Genomic DNA, 25,611 nt, shown 5'->3' with positions numbered 1-25,611 from the left:
CCCAAGGGCTGATTAAGGCTATTTAGCACATCAGACGTTGCCAGCTGACTTCCCCTGTATGTTACAACTGATGCCCCCTCCCAGGAGCTTCAGCTAGACCTCCATGTTGTCCCCCTCCTTCCCCCCGACCGCCGGCAATCTGCAGGATCTCCAGTTCAATGAAGCCTGGTATTTCCTTTTCCCTGTTATAAACCTGGATGTTTTGCAGGGAGTGTGTTTCAATGCCCGTGCCAATGTGTTGATGAAACCCACATTTCTTGAGCCGCTGGACACCCACCACTCACCACATGACTGACCAATGCCCCTTTGGCCAATTCATCCCTGTGGCTAACGAACTTGGTACTTGTGGTCCTGCAGCAGATGGTCCTCACTTCTCACATAACCTTAAGAAAATTTTCTGCTCCAAATTACAACATTATTGTCTTGGCACTGACATGTCCCATTTAATTATTCGACTTGAGCCTTAGACACTCACCTACAAAATGGGAATAATGCCTACTTTGAAGGATTATTGTGAGGAATCAAGAGGATTAAAAACCTCCTCTTGATTCAGCCTTGCTGACTTGACAAGTTTTACATTTGCTTTAATCTTACGTTTTACCACCCATTGCAATCACTGCCTAATTATAATGCATGTAGCACTGTCTTTGAAGAGCAGTTTTGTCACCGTGGTTTCTACTATCACTGGTAGTTGTCATGATGTTTAGCTATATTTGGAGAGTACGGTAAAACTTGGCTCCCGCTATCTAGAATAAAAATTAGAATAAAGACAAACACTTCCATGTTATGCTGAAATTATATTTATATATAGATATAGATATAGATATTTACTTTTCTGCAGACAGCTTTTACAGATGAGTCATTTTAACGTTCAAAGAAGAGCCTATTTTGATGCTACATAATCTGTACCAGAATGAGATGGATAGCTTCTCAAATTCATTTCACAAAGCCAGCACAACTCCGATAGCAAAACATAACAATTATAACACAAAACAGAGAATCACAGATCTCACTTAAAAATACAGATGCCAAAATACCAAATAGAACAGTAGCCAGTTGAAATCAACACCACATGAAAATGTACAAAGCTTTGGCAGATATGAAAGCAAATTGAAATTCAAACTTACACACAGAGAACTGGAACATAAACACCAGAAACAAAACGTCCCCCCCACCCCACCCTGTCAGTGGCCTCAGGCCGGGGACCCAAAGGAACAATGAGATATCGGCTAAACCACATTAGCGGGGAGGGGGGCTGCTGGTGGGGTCATCGGCTTTATCATCGGGGCCGGGCTCATCCTCATCCAAATCTTCAGACTCACACTCTGCCAGTGCTTCATAGTACTGGTATGGCCAACACCGTGGATCTTTCTTATAGAGCTTGGCCAGAAACTTCAGGACAAGCATCTTGCTGGTTTCGAGGAATGCTCGGGGGCCCCAGAGGAACTCATATTCTGCTGGCTCAGTAAAAGGGATTTGCCTGTACTCTAGGTACTTCTCCCTTACAAACACTTCGGTGATGAGCTTCCTTGTATTTCCGAAGAGACCATGTGTCTCCCGGACATCCAGCCCTAACTTGTACAGAAAAGTAAAGATCAGGTCCTCCCTGACACAATTGCCTTTCATAAAGATGAGGCTCAGAACCACCATCAGGAGTCCTAACTTGGGCCTATCTAAATAGGATGACGCTGCTTCACCCTTCCGACCCTTGTTGATGAGAATATAAGAGTGGTTTTTGGGATCAATTTCCTTCAATTGATAACCAAAGACACACTCCAGCTTGTGGCTGGCACGGCTGATGATTTCTAAGCACTCATCTTTATATTCACGGATGATGAATTTCACCATCTCTGAGCGCTTGATGGGCACCTTGGCTTGGTCCTTGACCAAGAGGAACTGCACCAGTGCGTTTGCTCTCTCATCCAAGGGAGACAGTGTCTGAGTCTCCAGCTTGGGGTCATCTTGGGTTGCACCAAATCCCTGAGCAAGATTAGGGAGCTCAGAGATGATCAAGGACGGAGGGCTAACTGGGCTTTCCCAGAGACCCAGGGCCCTTGAGGTGCTCGGGCCCTCCCAGGCACTCAGGGCCCAAGAAGTGCTGGGTCCTTCCCAGCCACTCAGGATCCGGGAGGTACTCGGGCCCTCCCAGCCACTCAGGCCATGGGAGATGCTCAGGCCCTCCCAGTCACACAGGACCTGGATAGGGGTTTGAACCTCCCAGTCATTGAAGTCCACACTTTCCCAGGGCCTGGGGGCCTGCCAGGTGCACATGCTCAGCATCTGGCCCCTGCCATCCTCCTCTTCGGTATTCAGATGCTTCTTCTTCCGGGTAGCCTTGCCCGAACGACGCGGAGGCTCAGCGGAAGTCTTCGAGGACTCTTGAGTGGTGGCCATTGCCTTGGGAGCAGCTGCCGTCGCCATCAGGATGCTGGGCCCTGCCTTGGACGCCTTCGAGGCATTCACATTGGGCTGTGGAACCCATGGGACTGCAGGCAAGGCCTCAATGCAGGCAAATGGATCCTGCAGAGCAAGTGGCAGTGACTTTGGGGTCTCTGAGGTGGCAGACGGGCCCTTGAAGGCATTAGAAGAGGCAGGCTGGAACTGGGAGGTAGATGGAAAGACCCTTGGGGTGGCAGTAAAGGTCTCGGATGTGGCAGGCAAGTTTTTCCAGGGAGTTGGCAGGTGTGCTCCAGCAGTTGGCATTGCCCTGGGAGCACAAAAAGTGCCACCGAAGATCATCCGGTCCTTTGAAGGAGCCTTGCGTTCCTTTGAAGAGGTCCTACGTTCTTTTGAAGAGGTCCTTCGGTCTATAGAGGAGGCCCTGGATTCTCCTGATGGAGTCATCAATGATTTAGCAGAGCCCATGGGAAAATTTGCCCCCGCTAAGGGGGCTCCTGGCTGGCCCTGCAAGGCTGAGGGGGGGCCCTGCCAGGAGGGCTGGAGTTGCATGGCTGGCAGCTCTGCCTGCGAGCCCGAGGGCTGGGCCTGCTGGGTGGGTAGCTGGATTTGCAGGGCCTTTTGGGAGGCGGGGGCCCCGTGAAAGGGCTGCTCCAGTTGAACCAGTGGTGGGCCCTGCCTCTGGGCCTCCTGGGTGGGCAGGGCCTGCCAGAATTGCCCGGGGGCCTTTGGAGCCTGCCAGGCCAGACTGGCCTGGGCTTGCTGAACTTCCTGGAACTCCATTGAGGTTGGCATCTCATGTGGCACCGGAGCTTGGCCTTTCGGGGCCTGCCAGATGATGGGTGGGCAGTGTACAGCCTGCGGGGCTGACAGTGCGGCCGGCAGAGGGGCTGGCATCACGGCTGTTGGCACCTGCGGAACAGCGGGAGGTGCGGTGGGCATCTGCGGTGCTGGAGGGGCCGTCGGAACCTGTGGGGCCGCCCGAATTGGTGGAGCCGCCCTCAACTGCGGGGTGGGCAGCCGAGCCTGCGGGGCCTGCCGCAGAGGTGGTGGGGGTGGCAGGGCCTGCCAGAGAGGCGGCGGGGTGGCCAGGACCTGTGGGGCAGGTCGGATGGGTGGCGGTGCCTGGCGGATCAGTGGAGGTGCCTGGCGGATTGGGGGTGGGGCCTGGCGCACCGGCGGGGGGCCAGGGCGGATGGGCGGTGGGCCCGGTCGGATGGGTGGTGGCCCCGGGCGCACAGGTAGAGGTGCCTGCCAGGCAATCGTTGGAGCAGGCCAGGTGACCTGTGTGGTCTGCCAGCCCAGGGGCGTGGTTGGCCAGCCTTGCGGTGGGGCCTGCCATCCCGGCGAGGTGGCCTGCCAACCTGGGGGTGTGGCCAGCTGCGCTGGCGGGGCCTGTGGACCCTGGGGAACCTGCGGAGGAGCCCTTATAACCTGTGACTGGATCTGCAGGATCAGAGGCTGAGCCTGTGGGGCCCAGGAAGCCATAGGCTGCGCAGGTGGGGCCGGCGCAGGCGGCTGCACCATCGGGGCTCCTGTAGCTGGAGGCTGGGTGATCGGAGCTCTTGAGCCTGCAGGATGGATCATCAGGACTCCAGGACCTGGAGGCTTGGCCATCGGGGTTCCTGGAGGCGGAGGCTGGGCCATCAAGGGTGCCGGGGGTGGAGGCTGGGCTATCGGGGCTCCTGGAGCAGGAGGCTGGACCATCAGGACTCCCGGAGTCAGAGGCTGGGGAATCAGCACTCCTGGAGCTGGAGGCTGAGCCATAGGGGTCCCCGGAGGGGGAGGATGGGCCATCGGTGTCCCCGGAGGGGGAGGGTGAGCCATCGGTGTCCCCGGAGGGGGAGGATGCGCCATGGGGGTCCCCGGAGGGGGAGGATGCGCCATCGGGGTCCCCGGAGGGGGAGGATGCACCATTGGGGTCCCAGGAGGGGGAGGATGTGCCATCGGGGTCCCCGGAGGGGGAGGATGCGCCATCGGGGTCGCAGGAGGGGGAGGATGCGCCATTGGGGCTCCGGGAGCCGAAGGATGCATCATCAGGACTCCCGGAGTTGGAGGCTGGGCCATCGGGGCTCCCGGAGGGGGAGGATGGATCATCAGGACTCCCGGAGTTGGAGGCTTGCCCATCGGGCCTCCCAGAGGGGGAGCCTGGACCATCGGGCCCCCTAGGGCCGGAGGTTGGGCCATGGGAGCCACTGGGGCAGGCGGCTGGCCCTGCGGGGCCTCCCAAGCAGGCTGAGGTGCCTGCCAAGCGGCCAATGAAGCCTGCAAATCAATCGGAGGTGGATCCCAGGGGACTGGCGGAGCCCGAGAGGAGGCGGGTGGAGCCCGCATCAGAACCGTAGGGCGGCTATAGACCGGAGGCTTAGGGGCCTCCGCCGGGGGACTCGAATCACCCAAATTCTTACTTAGCTGCGACATGTCCTTTTGCTCTGACAGCTGGTGAGCCTTTTCCTCCGACAGCTGCTGGGCCTTTTCCTCCAGAGAGAAGAGAATGCCTACGTGGCTGCTGAGAGAATTCCTCCCTGCTGACTGGTGAATAGGAAGTGAGTGCCCTTAGCTCTGCAGCTTTCCGCAGTAAGGAGGAGGGGGGAAGGGGGCTCAATCCCGCCCCTTCTCCGCCCCCGACCACCACAAGTGGATAGTGCATAGGGGCGTCTACCAGAAATCCTGGCTGACACAAGATCCCTCCTCACTCTGTCCAGTCCCCAAATGCAGCCTCGTCAGACTCCCCATGGATGAGTTTTCACAGGGGAGTGACAGGAACAGATTTATGTTTTAGAAATCACTCTACTGCATTATAGAGTTGGGAACAGACCACTGGGAACATGGAAGGTATCCATGAAGGGGGAGATGGTGTGGTCTGAGCTCAGATACAGCAAAACCAGAGCTGGAGGAAGGGAAATTGTATATATATATATATATATATATATATATATATATATATATATATATATATATACATACACATACATACATACACACACACACATATATATATATTTCAAGAGTGATAGTAGGCAGCTATTATAATTTAATGTAAGTGTGAAAGAGACGGAGAAGTCTGTCCTGGGAAAGTGGGAAATTGCTGGTGTAGATGATTTTCTTAGGGACACAGTAGAGGCTGGTAGGAAGAGAGATTGATGGGTATTGGATGGGACACGGTGATTTACAGTGCTGTGGACCTGCCAAAGAGAGATACCCTGCAGACACTCCTGTATAATGGGTTGGGATTCAGAAGATAAGTGAGCTGGGAGTCCAGATACTCTTCATGGAAATAGAGCTGTTGCAGGGATTGTGGATGCAGAAGAGTGTTTAAGGTGAAACTCCTATGATAGGTCTTTCTTGGAGGATACAGGCATTTTCAGACCCAGGCAGAGAAAAAAGATGGCAAAGAATAGAGAAGGAAAGAGATCCTGGAAATTGAGATGTTCCGGACATCCATGAGAGGAAGCATTTTTAGTATGGGGGATAATTCCCATGGAATAACTGGGATGAAAGAACAAGGTAGGTTTCCTGTTGCTTTTTTATCAGTTGCAGAGCAAGAAAGAAATGGTAACAACGACAACCAAAAAAATGCACTAAAAAGTAATAAAATGGGCGAATGAATAGATAGATCCATGGTTCATATACAGGAAAAACAGATGAAGAGTAACACACAGAATTGGGGGGAAATCTACTCAGCCAAATTAGTTTAAAAATTAGGCAAACAATGTATTAACAGATAAAACAGAAGACATCAAATGTATTGAATAACACTATACTACTTCATGATGAAAGGAAATGACAGTCTCAGCTCTAGTTGGGTAGTTTTCTGGAAATATACAAAATACTAAATATCAAAGATGTTTAGTTTAGAAGAGACTATTTGCAGCCTAGGGCAAGAGTCTGGAGTGACGAAAAAAACATGAAAGGTACCACAAGGGGGCAGACGAGAATGATGAAGGCTACACCCCACTCCTCCTGCAGTACCCTCAAATTTGATAATTTATGAATCCCAGTGAAGGCATATACACACTCCCAAGTTTACTATTGCCTTAAATAATGAAATAATAATTTGGGAGTGAGGTTTCAGTAGTTTTCCTGGCAATTGAAGGGATGAGAAATGAGTTGTTATCCCCCAGGAACATCTTCTTTTCAGAGGCCAGCAGCTCTTCCCTGGTGGCTGATGATGTGTCATGCCTATATAACCCCAGAAAGATGCTTCTACAGAATGGATATGCCACGTCTCATGGTTTCAGATCCCTCCTGTGGGTTAATAATAGTCAGTCCATATAAGAGTTCTCAGTTTGATGGGGTTTAGAACTAACGACTTCATGGGCGCCAACTCTGGACCCATAACCCTCATGTTCCCCTATTACCAACACTGTCACATAACAGTTGCTGGCTGTGGATGGCTTTGGGAAAATTAGTTTATTTTTCAGCCTATGACATTTCTACCCTCAATAAAGCACACTTTTTCCTCCTCTAATTCCAATATATAAATTCATCAGAGATCAAGTTCTCCCACTAACCATTTGTTTTTCAGGATTATGGCAGATTTAACTTTTGGTCCACCATGCTGTGGGTCATCCCACACAGTAAATGGTTACCAGCAGGGCTCAGTTGTTCTCACGGAGGTTGGAGCTTAATGAATAGCACTGCCACACAACGTCAATTCCCACCAAATCCATTATGTCAAAGGAGGCCCAGTTTATGCCCACGGATGATACAGGAGCCAAAAGCAAATTATCAGGAATTATGAAGAGGCGGGCAATGTAGGTGTCATTATAAATGGAAGGTAGTCAAGGTAGCACCTTTGCAACTCTTTGGTTAACATTATTGAACTATCTGAGAAAAATTGGGGTATGAGTATTCAGTGGTTCTGCTGGGTCCAGTAATGGTGGGTGAATTGGGTTTATTCGTCCCTGGAAAATACATCCGCCTGTTTTAGACAATCAGTGCTCTCAGACTCAGGACACTTGATGACCTAGCTACCCACAAATTTCCTATTTCCAATGTCAGTAACACCTGAGGAACCGAGTGACATATAGCCCCTTTGTGAAGGTTGACTGTTTTAATATTGATAAAAGCAAAACCCAATAATGTCCTGAGTCTAGTGGGTTTGAACTACAAGCTTTAAATAGGTCTCCAAAAACCCCTCTTCTCCTTGTGGAATGTTCTAGCTTCCTGAGGCTCCCACAACCCTTCTGTGCGTATGCTCTCCCATCTCCATACCTCTGATCCAAGTGTTGTCAATTCCCTTTCCTTCCTTCTCCATGAAACAGCTTAAAAATCCAAGGTGCATAGAAAATAAAAGACACACACACACACACACACACACACATATATATATGTATGTATATACAAAACATCTATGGAATGTAGGTGTCTGTCTGTCTTCTAATTAGAAAGGACTTTTCAGTATTTGCATAAGTATATAACAAAAGGATAACACAAATAATGGAAAAGATTGGGGGAAGGAGAAATGAGGCAAGACAAACAGGAGTAGGAAAATCACTGAGCCAGATGTATGAAGAATTTGTACATTTCTTTATTGTCTGCATCATGGCAATAATAGAGACTGGAGCCTTGTTTTGCTCACTCGTCTATCCCCACATCATTCTGAGTGTTCAGTAAGGAACTAGTGAATGGAAGTGTAAGATTAGCACTAGAAGCGCCCATCTTTCACTCCTCGATAGCTGTTAGACTTGGTGTAAATATTGATAAGTGAGTAAAATAGTTATGATTTTCACAAAGTCTAAAATTATTTACTTATGAAATGCCTTTTATTAAGGATTTAGTATGTGCCTGACATGGTGCTATGTACAGAGAAAAATCTGACATTGGATCTTATAGACACAGAGGGATATGAATATGCTATTTTTTAGTGCAATAAAGTATTGTTGTTTGCATTGTTTAAAATTCATATTGGTCATAGTTGATGCAAATAACTGAGTGCTTACTTCTGCTTGGAGTGTGGGAGTAGGGGTGTGATGCAGGCAGTAGCAATGAAAAGAAAAACAAACAAATCCAAAGGTGTGGGAGATTCACGAGTGAACAAATAGAGCACTAAAAGAAAAATGAAAAACAAAAACAGGATATGTCAGAAGTACAAGGCATTTGAAAGAAGAATTGTGAGAGATCATTAAAATAGTGTAACTACTATTTATTGAATGGTTATTATTTGACCAAATACCATCCTAAAAGCTTTCAAACACTGTATATTCCTCACAAAATCCACAAGTGTTTGGCGCCATTTTACACATCAAGAAATTGAGGCTCAGGATGGTAATTAACTTGTCAAAAACCTGGCAATCTATAGCAGATTCTGGAATTGAAGCCAAATCTATTTGTTGCCAAAAGGGAGCTTCCTTGGCCATTACACCAGGGCTGCCAAAACTTTTTTTTTTAATTTAAGACATAATTAACATACAGTTAAATGTATAGATATACAGCATTCTGTTAAATGAACTTTGTCACTAAGTAACCATCTGTCAAAACAAGATGAAGAGCATTTTCTTTACCAAATAAATGTCCATGTGCCCTTTTCCAGTCAATTCCTTCACCTCCAAAGACAACTGCTATTTTTTAATATTATTTTCCATTATCAGTTATTATAAGATATTGAATATAGTTCCTTGTGCTAAACAGTAAATCCTTGTTGCTTATTTATTTTATGTAGAGCAGTTTGTATCTGTTAACCCCATACTCCTGATATATCCTTTCCCTACCACCCTCTCCCCTTTGGTAGCCGTAAGTTTGTTTTTTATGTCTGTGAGTCTGTTTCTGTTTTGTATATAGATTCATTTGTATTATTTTTTTAGATTCCACATATAAGTGATATCATATGATATTTATCTTTGTCTGATTTACTTCACTTCATATGATAATCTCTAGGTCCATCCATGTTGTTGCAAATTTGATTCTTTTTTATGGCTGAGTGATATTCCATTGTGTGTGTATCTGTATGTGTATATATGTGTGTGAGTGTGTATATATATATACACACACACACATACACCCCCCCAACTTCTTTATCTGTTCATCTGTCGATGGGCACAAAGGTTGTTTCCATGTCCTGGCTATTGTAAATAGTGCTGCTGTAAACATTGGGGTGCATGTATCTTTTCGAATTAGAGTTTTCTCCAGATATATGCCCAGGAGTGGGATTGCTGGATCAAATGGAAACTCTATTTTTAGTTTTTTAAGAAACCTCCATACTGTTTTCCATAGTGTCTGCACCAACCCAACGACAGTGTAGGAGAGTTCCCTTTTCTCCACACCCTCTCCAGCATTTGTTATTTGTAGACTTTTTGATGATGGTTATTCTGACTGGTGTGAAGTGATATCTCATTGCAGTTTTCTTTTGCATTTCTCTAATAATTAGAGATGTTGAGCATCTTTTCATGTGCAAAGGGAGCTGCTTTCTGATTTCTTTCACCATATATCAGTTTTACCTGTTCTTGAATTTCATATAAATCTGATCAGTATAGTGTATACTCTTTTTGTGTCTGGATTCAACTTTTTTTTTTTTTTAGATTTAAACATATTGCATGTATCGAAAGTTTGCTACTTTCTGATGCCAACTAGAACTCCAACTATATATACTGCACACTTTGTTTATCTATTACCTGTTGAAATTGAGACATTTACAATTTGAGGCTAGTATAAAAAAAAGACTGCTTTGAAATTTCTTCTAAAATTCTTCTTTTGAACGTACATGTTCATGTATCTTGTGTAAATGTCAGACTGGGTGACTGGTTCATAGAGTAGATATGTATGTATTTATAAGGAACTGCAACAGTTCTCCAGCATTGGGTTAGAATGTTTTACGTACACTCTTCCAGAACTTATGAGAATTCCAGGTGCTTGATAGCCTTACAAGATTTTGCATTGTCAGTCATTTTTATTTTGGTCATCCTAGCAGATGTGAAATTGTGATTGTACAACTTTGTACTCCTCTTAACAATGTATGAGAGTTCCATTTGCTCCACATGGGTGGCAAATTTGATGTAATTGGTCGTTTTGATTTTAAGCTTTCTAGTGCGTGAGAAATGGTTGTATCGTATTTTTATTTGTCTGTATGTTTGTTTATTAATAGATAATTTTTGAGCAGTTGTAGGCTTCCAAAAAATTCAGAGCAAAATTCAGAATTCTCATATAATCTTTTCCCGTCCCACACACATACACAACTTCTCCCAATATCAACATCCTGCACCAGAGGGTACATGTGTTATAATCCATGAACCTACAGACACATCATTATCATACAAAGTCTGTAGTTTATATTAAGGTTCCCTCTTGGAGTTATACATTCTGTGGGTTTTGACAAATGTATAATGACATGTATCCACCTTTATGACATACAGAATAATTTCACTACCCTAAAAATCCTCTGTGCTCTGCTATTCACCCTACCTCCCCCTTAACCCACGACAAACACCCAGGCAAACCCTGCCTTCCTCCAAACCCCCTTTTTAAGATCTCCATAGTTTTGCCTTTTCCAGAATGTCATATACTTGGAATCATACAATATGTAAACTTTTCAGATTGGCTTTTTTCACCTATTAATATGCAATTAAGATTCCTCCACTATCATGGCTTGATAGCTTACTTCATTTTTAGCACTGAATAATATTCCATTGTCTGGATGTACCACAGTTTATCCATTTGCCTATGAAAGGACACCTCTGTTGCTTCCAAATTTTGAATATGAATAGAGTTGCCATAAACATCCGTGTGTAGGTGATACATTTCTTTTCATCTTGGCATAACATTCTACTGTGTGGAAGTGCCATAGTTTATTAGCACTCACCTATTGTAGGACATGTTGGTAGCTTCAAAGTTTGGACACTTATGAATAAAGCTGTTATAAACATTTGTGTGAAGATTTCTTTGCCAACATACGTTTTCAACTCATTTGCATGAATACCAGGGAGCAAAATTGCTGGATCGTATGATAAGAGTATATTTAATTTTGTAAGAAATTGCCAAAACTGACTTCCAAAGTGGCTGTATTTTGAGACCATTTGTATATCTTCTTTGTGCATTTCATTCTTTCCCATTTATTAATTGGGTTGTCTTTTTTTTTATTTTAAGAATTTTATTTTTTTCTATAGCAGGTGCTTAGTAGTTATCCGTTTTATACATATTAGTGTATATATGTCAATCCCAATCTCCCAATTCATCACACTACCACCCCCCCACCACTTTCCCCCCTTGGTGTCCATACATTTGTTCTCTACATCTCTGTCTCAATTTCTGCCCTGCAACTGGTTGATTTGTACCATTTTTCTAGGTTCCACATATATGTGTTAATATACGATATTTGTTTTTCTCTTTCTGACTTACTTCATTCTGTATGACAGTCTCTAGATCCATCCACGTCTCTACAAATGACCCAATTTCATTCATTTTTATGGCTGAGTAATATTCCATTGTATATATGTACCACTTCTTCTTTATCCATTTGTCTGTCAATGGGCATTTATGTTGATTCCATGACCTGGCTATTGTAAATAGTGCTGCAGTGAAGATCAGGGGGCATGTGTCTTTTTGAATTATGGATTTCTCTGGGTATATGTCCAGTAGTGGGATTGCTGGGTCATATGGTAATTCTATTTTTAGTTTTTTAAGGAACCTCCGTACTGTTCTCCATAGTGGCTGTATCAATTTACATTCCCATCAACAGTGCAAGAGGGTACCCTTTTCTCCACACCCTCTCCAGCATTTGTCGTTTGTAGATTTTCTGATGATGCCCATTCTAACTGGTGTGAGGTGATACCTCATTGTAGTTTTGAGTTGCATTTCTCTAATAATTAGTGATGTTGAGCAGCTTTTCATGTGCTTCTTGGTCATCTGTATATCTTCTTTGGAGAAATGTCTATTTAGGTCTTTGGCCCATTTTTGGATTCAGTTGTTTGTTTATTTAATATTGAGTGGCAGGAGTTGTTTATATATTTTGGAGATTAATCCTTTGTCCGTTGATTCGTTTGCAAATATTTTCTTCCATTCTGAGGGTTGTCTTTTCGTCTTGTTTGTAGTTTCCTTTGCTGTGCAAAAGCTTTTAAGTTTCATTAGGTCCAATTTGTTTATTTTTGTTTTTATTTCCATTTCTCTAGGAGGTGGGTCAAAAAACATCTTGCTGTGATTTATGTCAAAGAATGTTCTTTCTATGTTTTCCTCTAAGAGATTTATAGTGTCTGGCCTTACATTTAGGTCTTTAATCCATTTTGAGTTTATTTTTGTGTATGGTGTTAAGAAGTGTTCTAATTTCATTCTTTTACATGTAGCTGTCCAGTTTTCCCAACAACAGTTATTGAAGATACTCTCTTTTCTCCAATGTATATCCTTGCCTCCTTTGTCAAAGATTAGTTGACCCTAGGTGTGTGGGTTTATCTCTGGGCTTTCAATCCTGTTCCATTGATCTATACTTCCGTTTATGTGCCAGTACCATATTGTGTTTATTACTGTAGCTTTGTAGTATAGTCTGAAGTCAGGGAGTCTGATTCCTCCAGCTCAAATTTTTTTCCCTCAAGACTGCTTTGATTATTCGGGGTCTTTTGTGTCTCCATACAAATTTTAAGATATTTTTGTTCTAGTTCTGTAAAAACGGCCATTGGTAATTTGATAGTGGTTGCATTGAACTTGTAGATTGCTTTGGGCAGTATAGTCATTTTCACAAGATTGATCCTTCCAATCCAAGAACATGGTATATCTCTCCACCTGTTGGTATCATCTTTAATTTCTTTCATCAGTGTCTTATAGTTTTCCACATACAGGTCTTTTGTCTCCCTAGGTAGGTTCATTCCTAGGTATTTTATTCTTTTTGTTGCAATGGTAAATGGGAGTGTTTCCTTAATTTCTCTTTCAGATTTTCATCATTAGTGTATAGGAATGCAAGAGATTTCTGTGCATTAATTTTGTATCTTGCAACTTTACCAGATTCATTGATTAGCTCTAGTCGTTTTCTGGTGGCATCTTTATGATTCTCTATGTATAATATTATGTCATCTGCAAAGAGTGACAGTTTTACTTCTTCTTTTCCAATTTGTATTCCTTTTATTTCTTTTTCTTCTCTGATTGCCATGGCTAGGACTTCCAAAACTATGTTGAATAATAGTGGTGAGAGTGGACATCCTTGTCTTGTTTCTGATCTTAGAGGAAATGCTTTCAGTTTTTCACCATTGAGAATGATGTTTGCTGTGGGTTTTTCATATATGACCTTTATTATGTTGAGGTAGTTTCCCTCTATGGCCACTTTCTGGAGAGTTTTTATCATAAATGGGTGTTGAATTTTGTCAAAAGATTTTTCTGCATCTATTGAGATGATCATATGGTTTTTATTCTTCAATTTGTTAATATGGTGTATCACATTGATTGATTTGCATATATTGAGGAATCCTTGCATCCCTGGGGTAAATCCCACTTGATCATGGTGTATGATCCTTTTAATTTGTTATTGGATTCTGTTTGCTAGTATTTTGTTGAGAATTTTTGCATGTCTATTCATCAGTGATATTGGTATGTAATTTTCTTTTTTTGGAGTATCTTTGTCTGGTTTTGGTACCAGGGTGATGGTGGTCTCATAGAAGAAGTTGTGAGTGTTCCTTCCTCTGCAATTTTTGGAAGAGTTTGAGAAGGACGGGTGTTAGCTCTTCTGTAAATGTTTGATAGAATTCAACTGGGAAGCCATCTGGTCCCCGACTTTGTTGGAAGATTTTTAATCACAGTTTCAATTTCATTACTTGTGATTGGTCTGTTCGTATTTTCTTTTTCTTCCTGGTTCAGTCTTGGAAGGTTATACCTTTCTAAGAATTTGTCCATTTCTTCCAGGTTTTCTATTTAATTGGCATAGAGTTGCTTGTAGTAATCTCTTAGTATGCTTTGTATTTCTGTGGTGTCTGTTGTAACTTTTACTTTTTCATTTCTAATTTTAATAATTGAGTCCTCTCTTTTTTTTTTTTTTTTGATGAGTCTGGCTAATGGTTTATCTATTTTGTTTATCTTCTCAAAGAACCAGCTTTTAGTTTTGTTGATCCTTGCTATTGTTTTCTTTGTTTGTACGTCATGTATTTCTACTCTAATCTTTATGATATCTTTCCCTCTACTAACTTTGGGTTTTGTTTCTTCTTCTTTCTCTAGTTCCTTTATGTGTAAGATTAAATTGTTTACTTGAGATTTTCCTTGTTTCTTGTGATAGGCTTGTATTGCTATAAACTTCCCTCTTTGAACTGCTTTTGCTGCATCCCATAAGTTTTGGATTGTCGTGTTTTCATTGTCATTTACCTCTAGGTATTTTTTGATTTCCTCTTTGATTTCTTCAGTGATCTCTTGGTTATTTAGTAACGTATTGTTAGCCTCGATGTGTTTGTGTTTTTTACGTGTTCTTCCCTGTAATTGATTTCTAATCTCATAGCGTTGTGGTCAGAAAAGATGCTTGATATTATTTCAATTTTCTTAAATTTACTGAGGCTTGTTTTGTGACCCAAGATGTGATCTATCTTGGAGACTTCCGTGTGCACTTGAGAAGAAAGTGTAATCTGCTGTTTTTGGATGAAATGTCCTATAAATATCCATTAAATCTATCTGGTCTATTGTGTCATTTAAAGCTTGTGTTTCCTTATTAATTTTCTGTTTGGATGATCTGTCCATTGGTGTCAGTGAGAAGTAAAGTCCCCCACTATTTTTGTGTTACTGTCAATTTCCTCTTTTATAGCTGTTAGCAGTTGCCTTATGTATTGAGGTGCTCCTATGTTGGGTGCATATATATTTATAATTGTTATATCTTCTTCTTGGATTGAGCCCTTGATCATTATGCCATGTCCTTCCATGTCTCTTTTAATATTCTTTATTTTAAAGTCTACTTTATGTGCTATGAGTATTGCTACTCCAGCTTTCTTTTGATTTCCATTTCCATGGAATATCTTTTTCCATCCCCTCGCTTTCAGTCTGTATGCGTCCCTAGGTCAGAAGTGGGTCTCTTGTAGACAGCGTATATATGGGTCTTGTTTGTGTATTCATTCAGCGAGCCTGTGTCTTTTGGTTGGAGCTTTTAATCCATTCATGTTTAAGGTAATTATCGATATGTATGCTCCTATTACCATTTTCTTAATTGTTTGGGCTTGTTTTTGTACGTCCTTTTCTTCTCTTGTGTTTCCCATTTAGAGAAGTTCCTTTAGCAGTTGTTGTAGAGCTGGTTTGGTGGTGCTAAATTCTCTTAGCTTTTGCTTGTCTGTAAAACTTTTGATTCCTCCATTGAATCTGAATGAGATCCTTGCTGGCTAGAGTAATCTTGGTTGTAGGTTCTTCCCTTTCATCAATTTAAATATATCATGCCATTCCTTTCTGGCTTGTAGAGTTTCTGCTGAGGAGTCAGCTGTTAACCTTATGGAAGTTACCTTGTATGCTATTTATCGCTTTTCTCTTGTTGCTTTCAATAATTTTTCTTTGTCTTTAATTTTTGTCAGTTTGATTACTATGTGTCTCAGCAGGTTTCTCCTTGGGTTTATCCTGCCTGGGACTCTCTGCGCTTCCTGGACTTCGGTGGCTATCCTTTCCCATGTTAGGGAAGTTTTTGACTATAATCTCTTGACATATTTTCTCAGGTCCGTTCTCTCTTCTTCTTCTGGGACCCCTATAATGTGAATGTGGTTACATTTAATGTTGTCCCAGAGGTGTCTTAGGCTGTCTTCATTTCTTTTCATTCTTTTTTCTTTATTCTCCTCTGCAGCAGTGAATTCCAACATTCTGTCTTCCAGGTCACTTATCCGTTTTTCTGCCTCAGTTATTCTGTTGATTCCTTCTAGTGTATTTTTCATTTCAGTTATTTTATTGTTCATCTCTGTTTGGTTGTTCTTTAATTCTTCTAGGTCTTTGTTAAACATTTCTTGCATCTTCTCAATCTTTACTTCCATTCTTTTTCCGAGGTCCTGGATCATCTTCACTATCATTATTCTGAATTCTTTTCCTGGAAGTTTTTGTATCTCCACTTCATTTAGTTATTTTTCTGGGGTTTTATCTTGTTCCTTCATCTGGTACATAGCCCTCTGCCTTTTCATCTTGTCTCTTTCTGTGAATGTGGTTTTTTTTCCGCAGGCTGCAGGATTGCAACTTCTGCTGTCTGCCCTCTGGTGGATAAGGCTATCTAAGAGGCTTTTGCAAGTTTCCTGATGGGAAGGACTGGTGGTGAGTAGAGATGGGTGTTGCTTTGGTGAGCAGAGCTCAGTAAAACTTTAATCTGCTTTTCTCCTGTTGGGTGAGGCTTGGTTCCCTCCCTGTTGGTTGTTTGGCCTGAGGCAACCAAACACTGTAGCCTACCTGGCTCTTTGGTGGGGCTAATGGCAGACTCTTTGAGGGCTCACGCCAAGGAGTACATCCCAGAACTTCTGCTGCCAGTGTCCTTGTCCTCATGGTGAGCCACAGCCACCTCCCACCTCTGCAGGAGACCCTCCAACACTAGAAGATAGGTAAGGTTCAGTCTTCTCTGGGGTCACTGTTCATTCCCCTGGCTCCCGATGCACACACTATTTTGTGTGTGCCCTCCAAGAGTGAAGTCTCTGTTTCCCCCAGTCCTGTCGAAGTCCTGCCATCAAGTCCCACTAGCCTTCAAAGTCTGATTCTCTAGGAATTCCTCCTCCGGTTGCCAGACCCCCAGGTTGGGTAGCCTGATGTGGGGCTCAGAACCTTCACTCCAGTGGGTGGACTTCTGTGGTATAAGTGTTCTCCAGTTTGTGTGTCACCCACCCAGCAGTTATGGGATTTGATTTTATTGTGATTGCATCCCTCCTACCATCTCATTGTGGCTTCTCCTTTGTATTTGGATGTGGGGTATCATTTTTAGTGAGTTCCAGTGTCTTCCTGTTGATGATTGTTCAGCAGTTAGTTGTGATTCCATGCTCTCTCAAGAGGGAGTGAGCACACATCCTTCTACTCCACCATCTTGAACCAATCTCCAATTGGGTTGTCTTTTTATTGTTGATTTTAATAGAAATTACATTGTTCAGATTTTCTGTTTTCTCATTTGCCAGTTTGGGTAATTTTTGTTTTTAAGGATTTTTCCATTTCATCTAAGTTGTCAACTTAGAGTTATCAATCTACCTTTATTAATAGTTAACAATCCGCTAATTGTTAAACAGTTTTAAGTTAACACTTTCTGTTTATTAAATGGAGATTAACAAAATATCCCTTTATTAACCTTTTCATGTCTGTATAATATGCAGTATTGTCTCTCTTTTATTCCTGACATAAGCAATTTTTTCTCTCTCTCTCTTTTGTTTTCTTTCTTCTTTTAGTAGTATTTCTAGGGGTTACCCATTTTTATACTCTTTTCAAAAAATAAACAATTGACTTGTGTTATCGTCTCCATTGTTGGTCTGTTTTCTCTTTCATTTATTTCAGGTCTTATTTCTATTCTATTCATTCTTCTACTTTAATTTCGATTTATTCTTTTTCTATATTGTTAACATGCAAGTTCAGGTAATTTATTTTAAATATTTCCTCTTTTGTAGTATAGGTAATTAAATCTACAAATTTATCTTTCAGCCTTACTGTAGAAACAATGTTTTTATTAGAACTTTTATTATCATTCATTTCAAAATATTTTATACTTTTCTTTGAATTTTTGTTCAGTTTATGGGTTATTTGGAAATATGATGTTTAATTTCCAAACATTTGGATATCTTATACATATTTTCATAATATTAATTATTAATTTAATTCCACTGTTATCTGTGATCAAAGAATACGGCCAATATTATTTGTTATTTTAAATGTATTAAGACTCACATGTAGTTTCCAACATAGGGTATATTTTGAAAAATATTCTATGTACACTTGATAAGAAAGTGTGTTCTGCCATTCTTTGTTATATGTAATTGTCACTTAGGTCAATTAGATTATGTTGTTCACATCTTCTGTATTTTTACTGGCTTTTTAAAATCTGCTCTATCAATTAATCAAGAAAGTGTTAGAAAGTTAGAATCTCTAAATTTGGTGTGGATTTGTCTATTTCTCCCCTGAGTTAAGGAATTTAATCTAATATATTATAAGAACTTTTATTGGAACACACATTCTGTGTGTGATTATGTATTTTTGATAATCTGGCACTTTTATCCTTATGAAATGTCCCCCTTAGCTCTATAAATACCCCTTCTCTTGAAGTCTACTCTGTCTGATATTAACAGAGTCACATTAGCTTTTATGCTTAGTAAATTGGAAACCCTATTTATATGCATCTTTTAAACTTTTAACCCAGGTCATCATATTTAAGGTGTGTTTGATAAATAAGTTATACTAAGTATATTAGTCAGGGTTCTCCAGAGAAACAGTCTTAACCACCGGACCACCAGGGAAGTTCCTATATTTAATTTAATTTATAGATTTATTATAAAGAATTGTCTCATGTGATTATGGAGGCTGGCAAGTTCCAAGATCTGCAGGGTCAGTTGTCAGGCTGGAGACCCAGAAGAGCAAATGGTTTAATTCCAGTATGAGTTTGAAGGGCTGAGAACCAGCAGAGCTAATGGTGTAATTCCAATCTGAAGGCCAGTGGGCTTGAAACCCAGTCAGAGCTGTTGTTTCAGTTCAAGTCCAAAGGGAGGCAAAAAACCAATGTCCCAGTTCAAAGGCCATTAGGCAGAAATAATTCACTTTTACTTGGGGGGAGGATCAGGCTTTTTGCTCTATTCAGTCATTCAACTGACTAGGTGAGGCCCATCCACATTATGGAGGATAATATGCTTTACTCAGTCTACTGATTTAAATGCTAATCTTATCTAAAACAGCTTCACAGAAACACCCAGAATAATGTTTGAGCAAGTCTGGCCACCATGTGCCCCAGTCAAGTTCACACATAAAATTAACAATCACACTTAAGTGGTGATTTATTAATCATTTCTGCTAATTTCTTCCTTGTTCATGAAATAGTCAATTAACATTTAATGTAATTAATGATAGAGTAGGATATAAGTTGACTGTATTGGTATTTGTTTCCTATGTATGTCACCTATTTTTTTTGTTTCCCAGTTAGGATTAATCAAATATTTTAGTATTAAATTTTATTTTCTGTATGGTTTTTAATTTATACCTCCTTCTTTTTCTTATGGCTGCTCTACAGATTACAATATGCATCTTTAATTTAGCACCATTTACTTCAAATATCCTACCTACTTCATGAATAATATAGGAGATTTTCAACAATGTAATTCCATTTAGACTCCTCATACCGTCTGTGTTATTGTTGCCATTTACTTTACCTCTATATATGCTACAAACCCTACAACACGTGACTATTTATTTTGCTTTTAATGGCCAATTGTCTTTTTAAAATAATATATGATATATACAGAAAACAGGTTGGTGGTTGCCAGAGTTCGGGGTGAGGGATGGGCAAAATGGATAAAGGTGGTCAAAAAATACATATATTATACATTTTATATATATTACAGTTCTTACTATGCATAAAACCATATTAACTGAATCCTGTGCACACTGGAAAAGTGTACTCACTTTGCACAGGTGTCTGGTAACTGAAGTTCTGTGCAAACTGGGAACATTGTTCTGATACACACAAGTTTCAGTCAAGGCAGTACTGTGCAAATTGAGGACTGCCTATACTATATATCTGTGTATATAATTTTAAATATATGAATATTTGTGTGTATTATATTATTATATATTATATTAAATGTTATAGATTAAACTATTATAAACATTATTGTACATATAATGTATATTACAGTAGTTTGCAAAGTCCTTTTATGTTGTACATTATGTGTGTGTATATATATATATATATATATATGCATATATATGTATATACATTCTAGTTCCCTTTATCGCTTCCTGCATATCAAGATTTTTTTCTAGTATTAGTTCCCTTCCACCTGAGAAAGTTTCCTTAGTATTACTTATAGTAAATATTTGCAAGAAACAGATTTTCTCAGCTGTTGTCTACCTGAAAATGACTTTATTTTACCTTCATTACCTTTATTTATTTATTTTTGTCCACCTCTTACCCAACCTCTGGCAACACCAGTCTGTTTTCTGTATCTATGAGCTTGGTTTCTTTTAGATTCCACATATAAGAGAGATCATACAATATTTGTCTTTCTCTGTCCAACTTATCTCATTTAGCATAATGCCCTCAAGGTCCATCCGTGTTGCAACAAATGGCAGGATTTTCTTCTTTTTTCCCCCTGGCTTAATAATATTCCATTATTCACACACACACACACACACACACACACACATGTACGCACACACCTCGCTTTCTCTATACATTCATCTGTCCATGAATACTTTGTTTCATGTCTTGTCTACTGTAAACAACGCTGCAATGAACATGGAGGCACATATATATTTTCCAGATAGTGATTTTTTCTTCTTTGAATATTTACCCAGAAATGGAATTTCTGGATCATACGGTAATTCTATTTTTAATTTTTTAAGGAAACTTCATACTGTTTTCCATAGTGGCTGAATCAATTTACATTCTTACTAATAGTTCATAAAGGGTTCTTTTTTCCTCCACATTTTTTCCAACACTTCTTATCTCTTGTATTTTTAATGATGGTCATTCTAACAGGTGTGAGGTGATATCTCATTGTGGTTTTGATTTGCATTTCCTTGATGATTAGTGATGTTGAGCACATTTTCATGTACCTGTTGGCCATTTGTATGTCTTCTTTGGAAAAATGTCCATTTAGTTCCTCTGACCATTTTTTAATTGGATTTTTTTGTTTTGCTATTGAGTTGTATGCATTCTCTATATATTTTGGGTGCTAATCCTTTATTAGATATACAATTTGCAAATATTTTCTCCCACTCCACAGGTATCCTTTTTATTTTGTTGATGGTTTCCTTAGCTGTGCGGAAGCTTTTTAGTTTCATGTAGTTCCACTTGTTTATTTTTGCTTTTGCTGCCTTTGCTTTTGGTGTCAAATCCACCCACCTGCCAAAAAAAAAAAAAACTTGCCAAGATCAATGTCAAGGGGCTTTATTTCTCTGTTTACTTCTAGTAGTTTTATGGTTTCAGGTCTTACATTCAAGTCTTTAATATTTTTTGAGTTGATTTTTGTGTATGGTGTAAAATAGTTTGTTTAATTGTTTTGCATGAGCTGTCCAGTTTTCCTGACACCATGTATTAAAAAGACTATCCTTTCTTCATTGTATATTCTTCTCCCTCAACTTTATTCTTGAAAATTTTTTTTTGCTGGATAGAGAATTATAGACAGACAGTTCTCTTTTTCCTTTCAGCACTTTAAAGATGTTATTCCTCTGTTTTTTGGCAATAAGGCATTCTTATCATTGTTTTCCTACAAGTAATATTCTTGCCAGCTAAGTACTTTTAAGATTTTCTCTTTATCTTTAGTTTTCTGCAGTTTCATGATAATAGGCATAAATGTGGATTTCTTTTGTTTATCCTGATTCGGGTTTCACTGAGCTTACTGTATATGTAGGTTAATACATTTCACCATTTTTAGAAAATTCTCAGCCATTATGTCTTTTTTTTTTTTTTTGCTTCCTTCTACTCCTCACCTTATTTATTTATTTATTTTTTACATCTTTATTAGAGTATAATATGCTTTACAATGTTGTGTTAGTTTCTGCTGTATAACAAAGTTAATCATCTATATGTATACAAATATCCCCATATCCCCTCCTTCTTGAGCCTCCCTCCCACCTTCCCTATCCCACCCCTCTAGGTGGTCACAAAGCACCGAGCTGATCTCCCTGCGCTATGCAGCTGCTTCCCAGTAGCTATCTATTTTACATTTGGTATTATATATATATGTCAATGCCATTATGTTTTTAAATAATTCTGTCTTATTCTCTCTCCTGTCATTCTGGGATTCCAATTACACATAGGTTAAATTTATTTTTACATTTGTCTGTGGTTCTTGAATGCTCTTTCTCTCTCTCTATTTCAGTTTGGATACTTGTCATTAGTCTACCTTCATGTCCACTGACCCTTTCTTCTGCTGCTGTATTCAGTCTGATATTAAGCCCTTTGAATGAATTACTTGTTCTGATATTGTATTTTTCTCTTATAACATTTCCACTTTTTAAAATAGTTTATATTCTTGCTGAAATCTCTCATTTGTTAATTTCTTGTTTGTTCATGTATGCTATCTACCTTTTTTATTATATACCTTAACATGTTTTTTCATAGTTATTTAAAGTCTATCTTTACCAATTCAAACATGTAGATTATCTGAGTCTCTTCTCTTGTATTTGTTTCCTTTCTTGTCCATGGGTCACAGTTCTCTGTTTCTTCTCATGTTTCTTAATTTTTTTATCGTATGTGAAACAACTTTGTGTAAGAAAAGAGAAAGCATAATCATTCCTCTGTCAGACCACTAGTATGTGGGATTTAAATATGCAGTTGAATTGAATATGGGTATTTTTTTGCAACTATACTTAGATTCAGTTCCCCGATAATGACTTCATATATTTTGAGGGTTAGATTAAGACATTCCTTTTAGCAGAGATTCAAATCTGAGACCAGTGAGACTTCAAATATTTATGTATTACACCCAGTTGCTTGTTGTAAGGATATAGGAAATAAATCTCTCTTTCACTTTCTGACCACCACCCCTGCCGTCTCCCTCTCCCCATGGCCGCACCCAAGTCTCCCTCTTCTTCTAACTCTCTTACAACTTTTTGGTTCATTAGGGAGTTTTCTTTACACTCTAGCTCTGATCCTACATCTTCAAGCCTCAGGAGGTCCTTCTAATCCTTAATTCCCTGCCTCAGTCTTTATTAGGCCACTGTAGTGTACTCAATGAAGATTTTGTGTGCACCTTGGGAGTAAGAGCTGTCAGTTCTCTTTCTCCTCTCACAGCCTCCTGCAGGCTACTGCCTTGCACTCATGAAAGATCTGTGCACCTTGGAGGGTCTTAGTTCTCCTGTTCCACTTCAGTGTCCTCCTCCTGGTCATTATCTTGCACTCAGGGAAGGGTTCACAAGTCTGTCTCATCTCCCCTGTCCTGCTCTCAGCCATTAGTGTGATACTCACATGCAGCCAGCCAGAGCCTTGAAGGAGATTTGGCAGGTGGATGTAGAGTGCTTTTAGACTCCTCAGAATTTGAATTTGTCACATCAGACATATGTAGTCAATAATAATTTGTTAATAGTTTGGTTTCTCTTCTCAACCATCCTTGGGGAGTTGTTCCTACTTCTGCATTACCTGCAGAGATGAAAGCACCAAAGGACCCCTTGCTATTTCTGGAATTTAATTCATTCAGGTGCCTCTGTGTCTTCAGTGTGCTGATGTGTTTTGTAATTTATCCACGTTGCTCTCATGACTAGGGTGGAACTTTTTGTTTCCAACCCAGAAGTGGAAGCCCTTTTCAAAACTTTTAGCCAAAGAATATCTATAAAGCATTTAAGATTCATCATTTTGTGATGGAATTGAAGACACTATTATTACGGCACTGCTTGAACCTGAAATTTATTTGAAATTTCATGATTTCTATTAAAAATTTCACCCAAAGTGTACATTCATCTTCATATTATGACAGGATCAAAGAATAAAGGTGCCAATGACTTGACAAAAAGTCATTAAAGTTCCATGTTTGTTTCAGTCTAAAATGGCACTTTGAATAACTTTACCATGCTTTGCAATGAGCCCTGGAATTAATATTTGTGCCCTAAGTTGTGACGCACTTAACACAGCACAGAATGGGAAGTTTGTGATAACACTGCCATTACTGCCAACACAGGGATGTACTAAGGATATTCGGGGCATGCGTCTGTGAAGCAGAGAGGGAGAGCTTGAAAATACACCACGGTAAGCTGAAGGAGAATTGTTATCTCATAGGAGATGGGATGTGGTGGTAGGAAAGTCATATTTATAATTACTAAAAAAAAAAAAAAAAAAGAGAGAGGCTGGATCTAAGCATCCATCTTGAACAGGACAAGGGCCAAGTATTGAAGGAGCTCTTGAATGACAGCCTAGATTTCCTCACCACTAGGAGGACAGAGTGGGCTTGAGGAGAGTGAAGCTAGGTGGTAGGGTCTCCTTATTGGGAAAGGGAGGGGGAGTTGCCTATGGACAGGCAGGTACATCCCCTGACAGCAGGAGATTCAGTATCAGGTGAGCATGTAGAGAAAGGAGATATTGGATTAATTGGAGCTTGAGTATCTGTCATACAGAAAAGATAGAGAATTAAATTGAGTTCCAAGGAAGAGAATTTCACAGGAGGTACCTGACATTCAATCCCTTCGTTCTTCTTTCCCACATCTAACCTTGGTTCTCTGCTTTTCCTACTTCTCAGGCACCCATAAAATACATGATTTCCAAGGCCTTTTCTTTCACAGTCCACTGTCCATTTCATTACCAAGTATAATCTTTGATTTAGGCTTAGCTCTGTGTTGAAAAATCCTTTGTGGATTCTGGTCCCCATGTCCTTTGATCCTGTCAAGAGCTTCTACTGAAAATTGAAGTTCTACTCCTGGAGTTTCTAGAGAAACATCCATCTAATGGGAAGGGATAAATGGAATCAGTCACAAGGTGGCAGAAGAGTTCAGCCCCACCCTTTATGAAGCATCTTGAGAGGCCTCTATTTCTTCTTGAACTGGTGGGATGGTTGAAGTTCTATCTGATCTGCTGGGACTTCTGAGAATGGGACCTCAGGAATGACCCTAGCTCCACTGAACCCCTCAAGGCCAGGCTCAGAGAAAGCCCCAGCAGAGGTGCCCATGAGGACACATCTTCCACACACGTCTCAGGGAACTTCCCATTGAAAGTTGGGAAAGGAGTGGACAGAGCATTTCACTTCTACATAGTCTTCTGTTTGGATTAGGAAATACTACCTAATTTCTGCTTATGTGGATGGAAAAATATTTAAAAACCAATTATATAATGGTAAACTCATGGTATTAAAAACTGCTGTTTTTGAGAAGAATTTATAATAAATAATCTTCATATTAAAAACAAAACAAAACAAACAAGCAATAAAAGGAAATGAAAATGTAAAGTGGTGGCTGTGTAAAGAGATTTTCTGAATGAGCCGTGCAATCTGGGCAGTGGGACAGGATCCTGGCAGATCTCTCCCACATTCCATCTCCCTTGTCCAGCTCCATCTACATGGGCCTCCCTGGAGACCTTGGATCCAGTCCCAGCTCCCAGGCCTTTGCAAGTGCCATGCCCTCTGCCCAGAATGTTCTACTACTTCTCCAAGAAGTTCTCGTGGCTCACTCCCTCATTTCCCTGACAACTCCCCGCTG

At 40.7% G+C, this 25,611-nt stretch overlaps 1 protein-coding gene across 2 annotated transcripts; it reads right to left on the bottom strand.

Moving 5' to 3' along the window:
- Positions 1-805: 805 nt before the first annotated feature.
- On the bottom strand, positions 806-4,942 carry MAGEL2 (MAGE family member L2). 2 transcript variants are annotated; one of them, XM_057541922.1, is made up of 2 exons: positions 3,832-4,942; positions 806-3,309 (listed from the first exon to the last, which is right to left on the bottom strand). In XM_057541922.1, the coding sequence occupies exons 1-2, from the start codon at positions 4,816-4,818 to the stop codon at positions 1,240-1,242; spliced, it is 3,057 nt and encodes a 1,018-aa protein (XP_057397905.1). In that variant the 5' UTR covers positions 4,819-4,942; the 3' UTR covers positions 806-1,239. The 2 variants fall into 2 exon arrangements, with proteins under 2 accessions (XP_057397905.1, XP_007167735.2); XM_007167673.2 differs by having other exon boundaries at positions 806-4,942.
- Between the last annotated feature and the right edge of the window lie 20,669 nt (positions 4,943-25,611).

The sequence above is a fragment of the Balaenoptera acutorostrata genome, chromosome 3, assembly GCF_949987535.1.
Source record: "Balaenoptera acutorostrata chromosome 3, mBalAcu1.1, whole genome shotgun sequence".
NCBI lineage: Eukaryota > Metazoa > Chordata > Mammalia > Artiodactyla > Balaenopteridae > Balaenoptera > Balaenoptera acutorostrata.
The sequence above is the reverse complement of the archived record's forward strand: the minus strand, read 5'-3'. Positions and strand labels throughout refer to the sequence as shown.

What these genes read in the sequence shown, in the direction of transcription:
- MAGEL2 (XM_007167673.2), bottom strand. Translation starts at nt 4,818, where the DNA reads ATGTCGCAGCTAAGTAAGAATTTGGGTGATTCGAGTCCCCCGGCGGAG.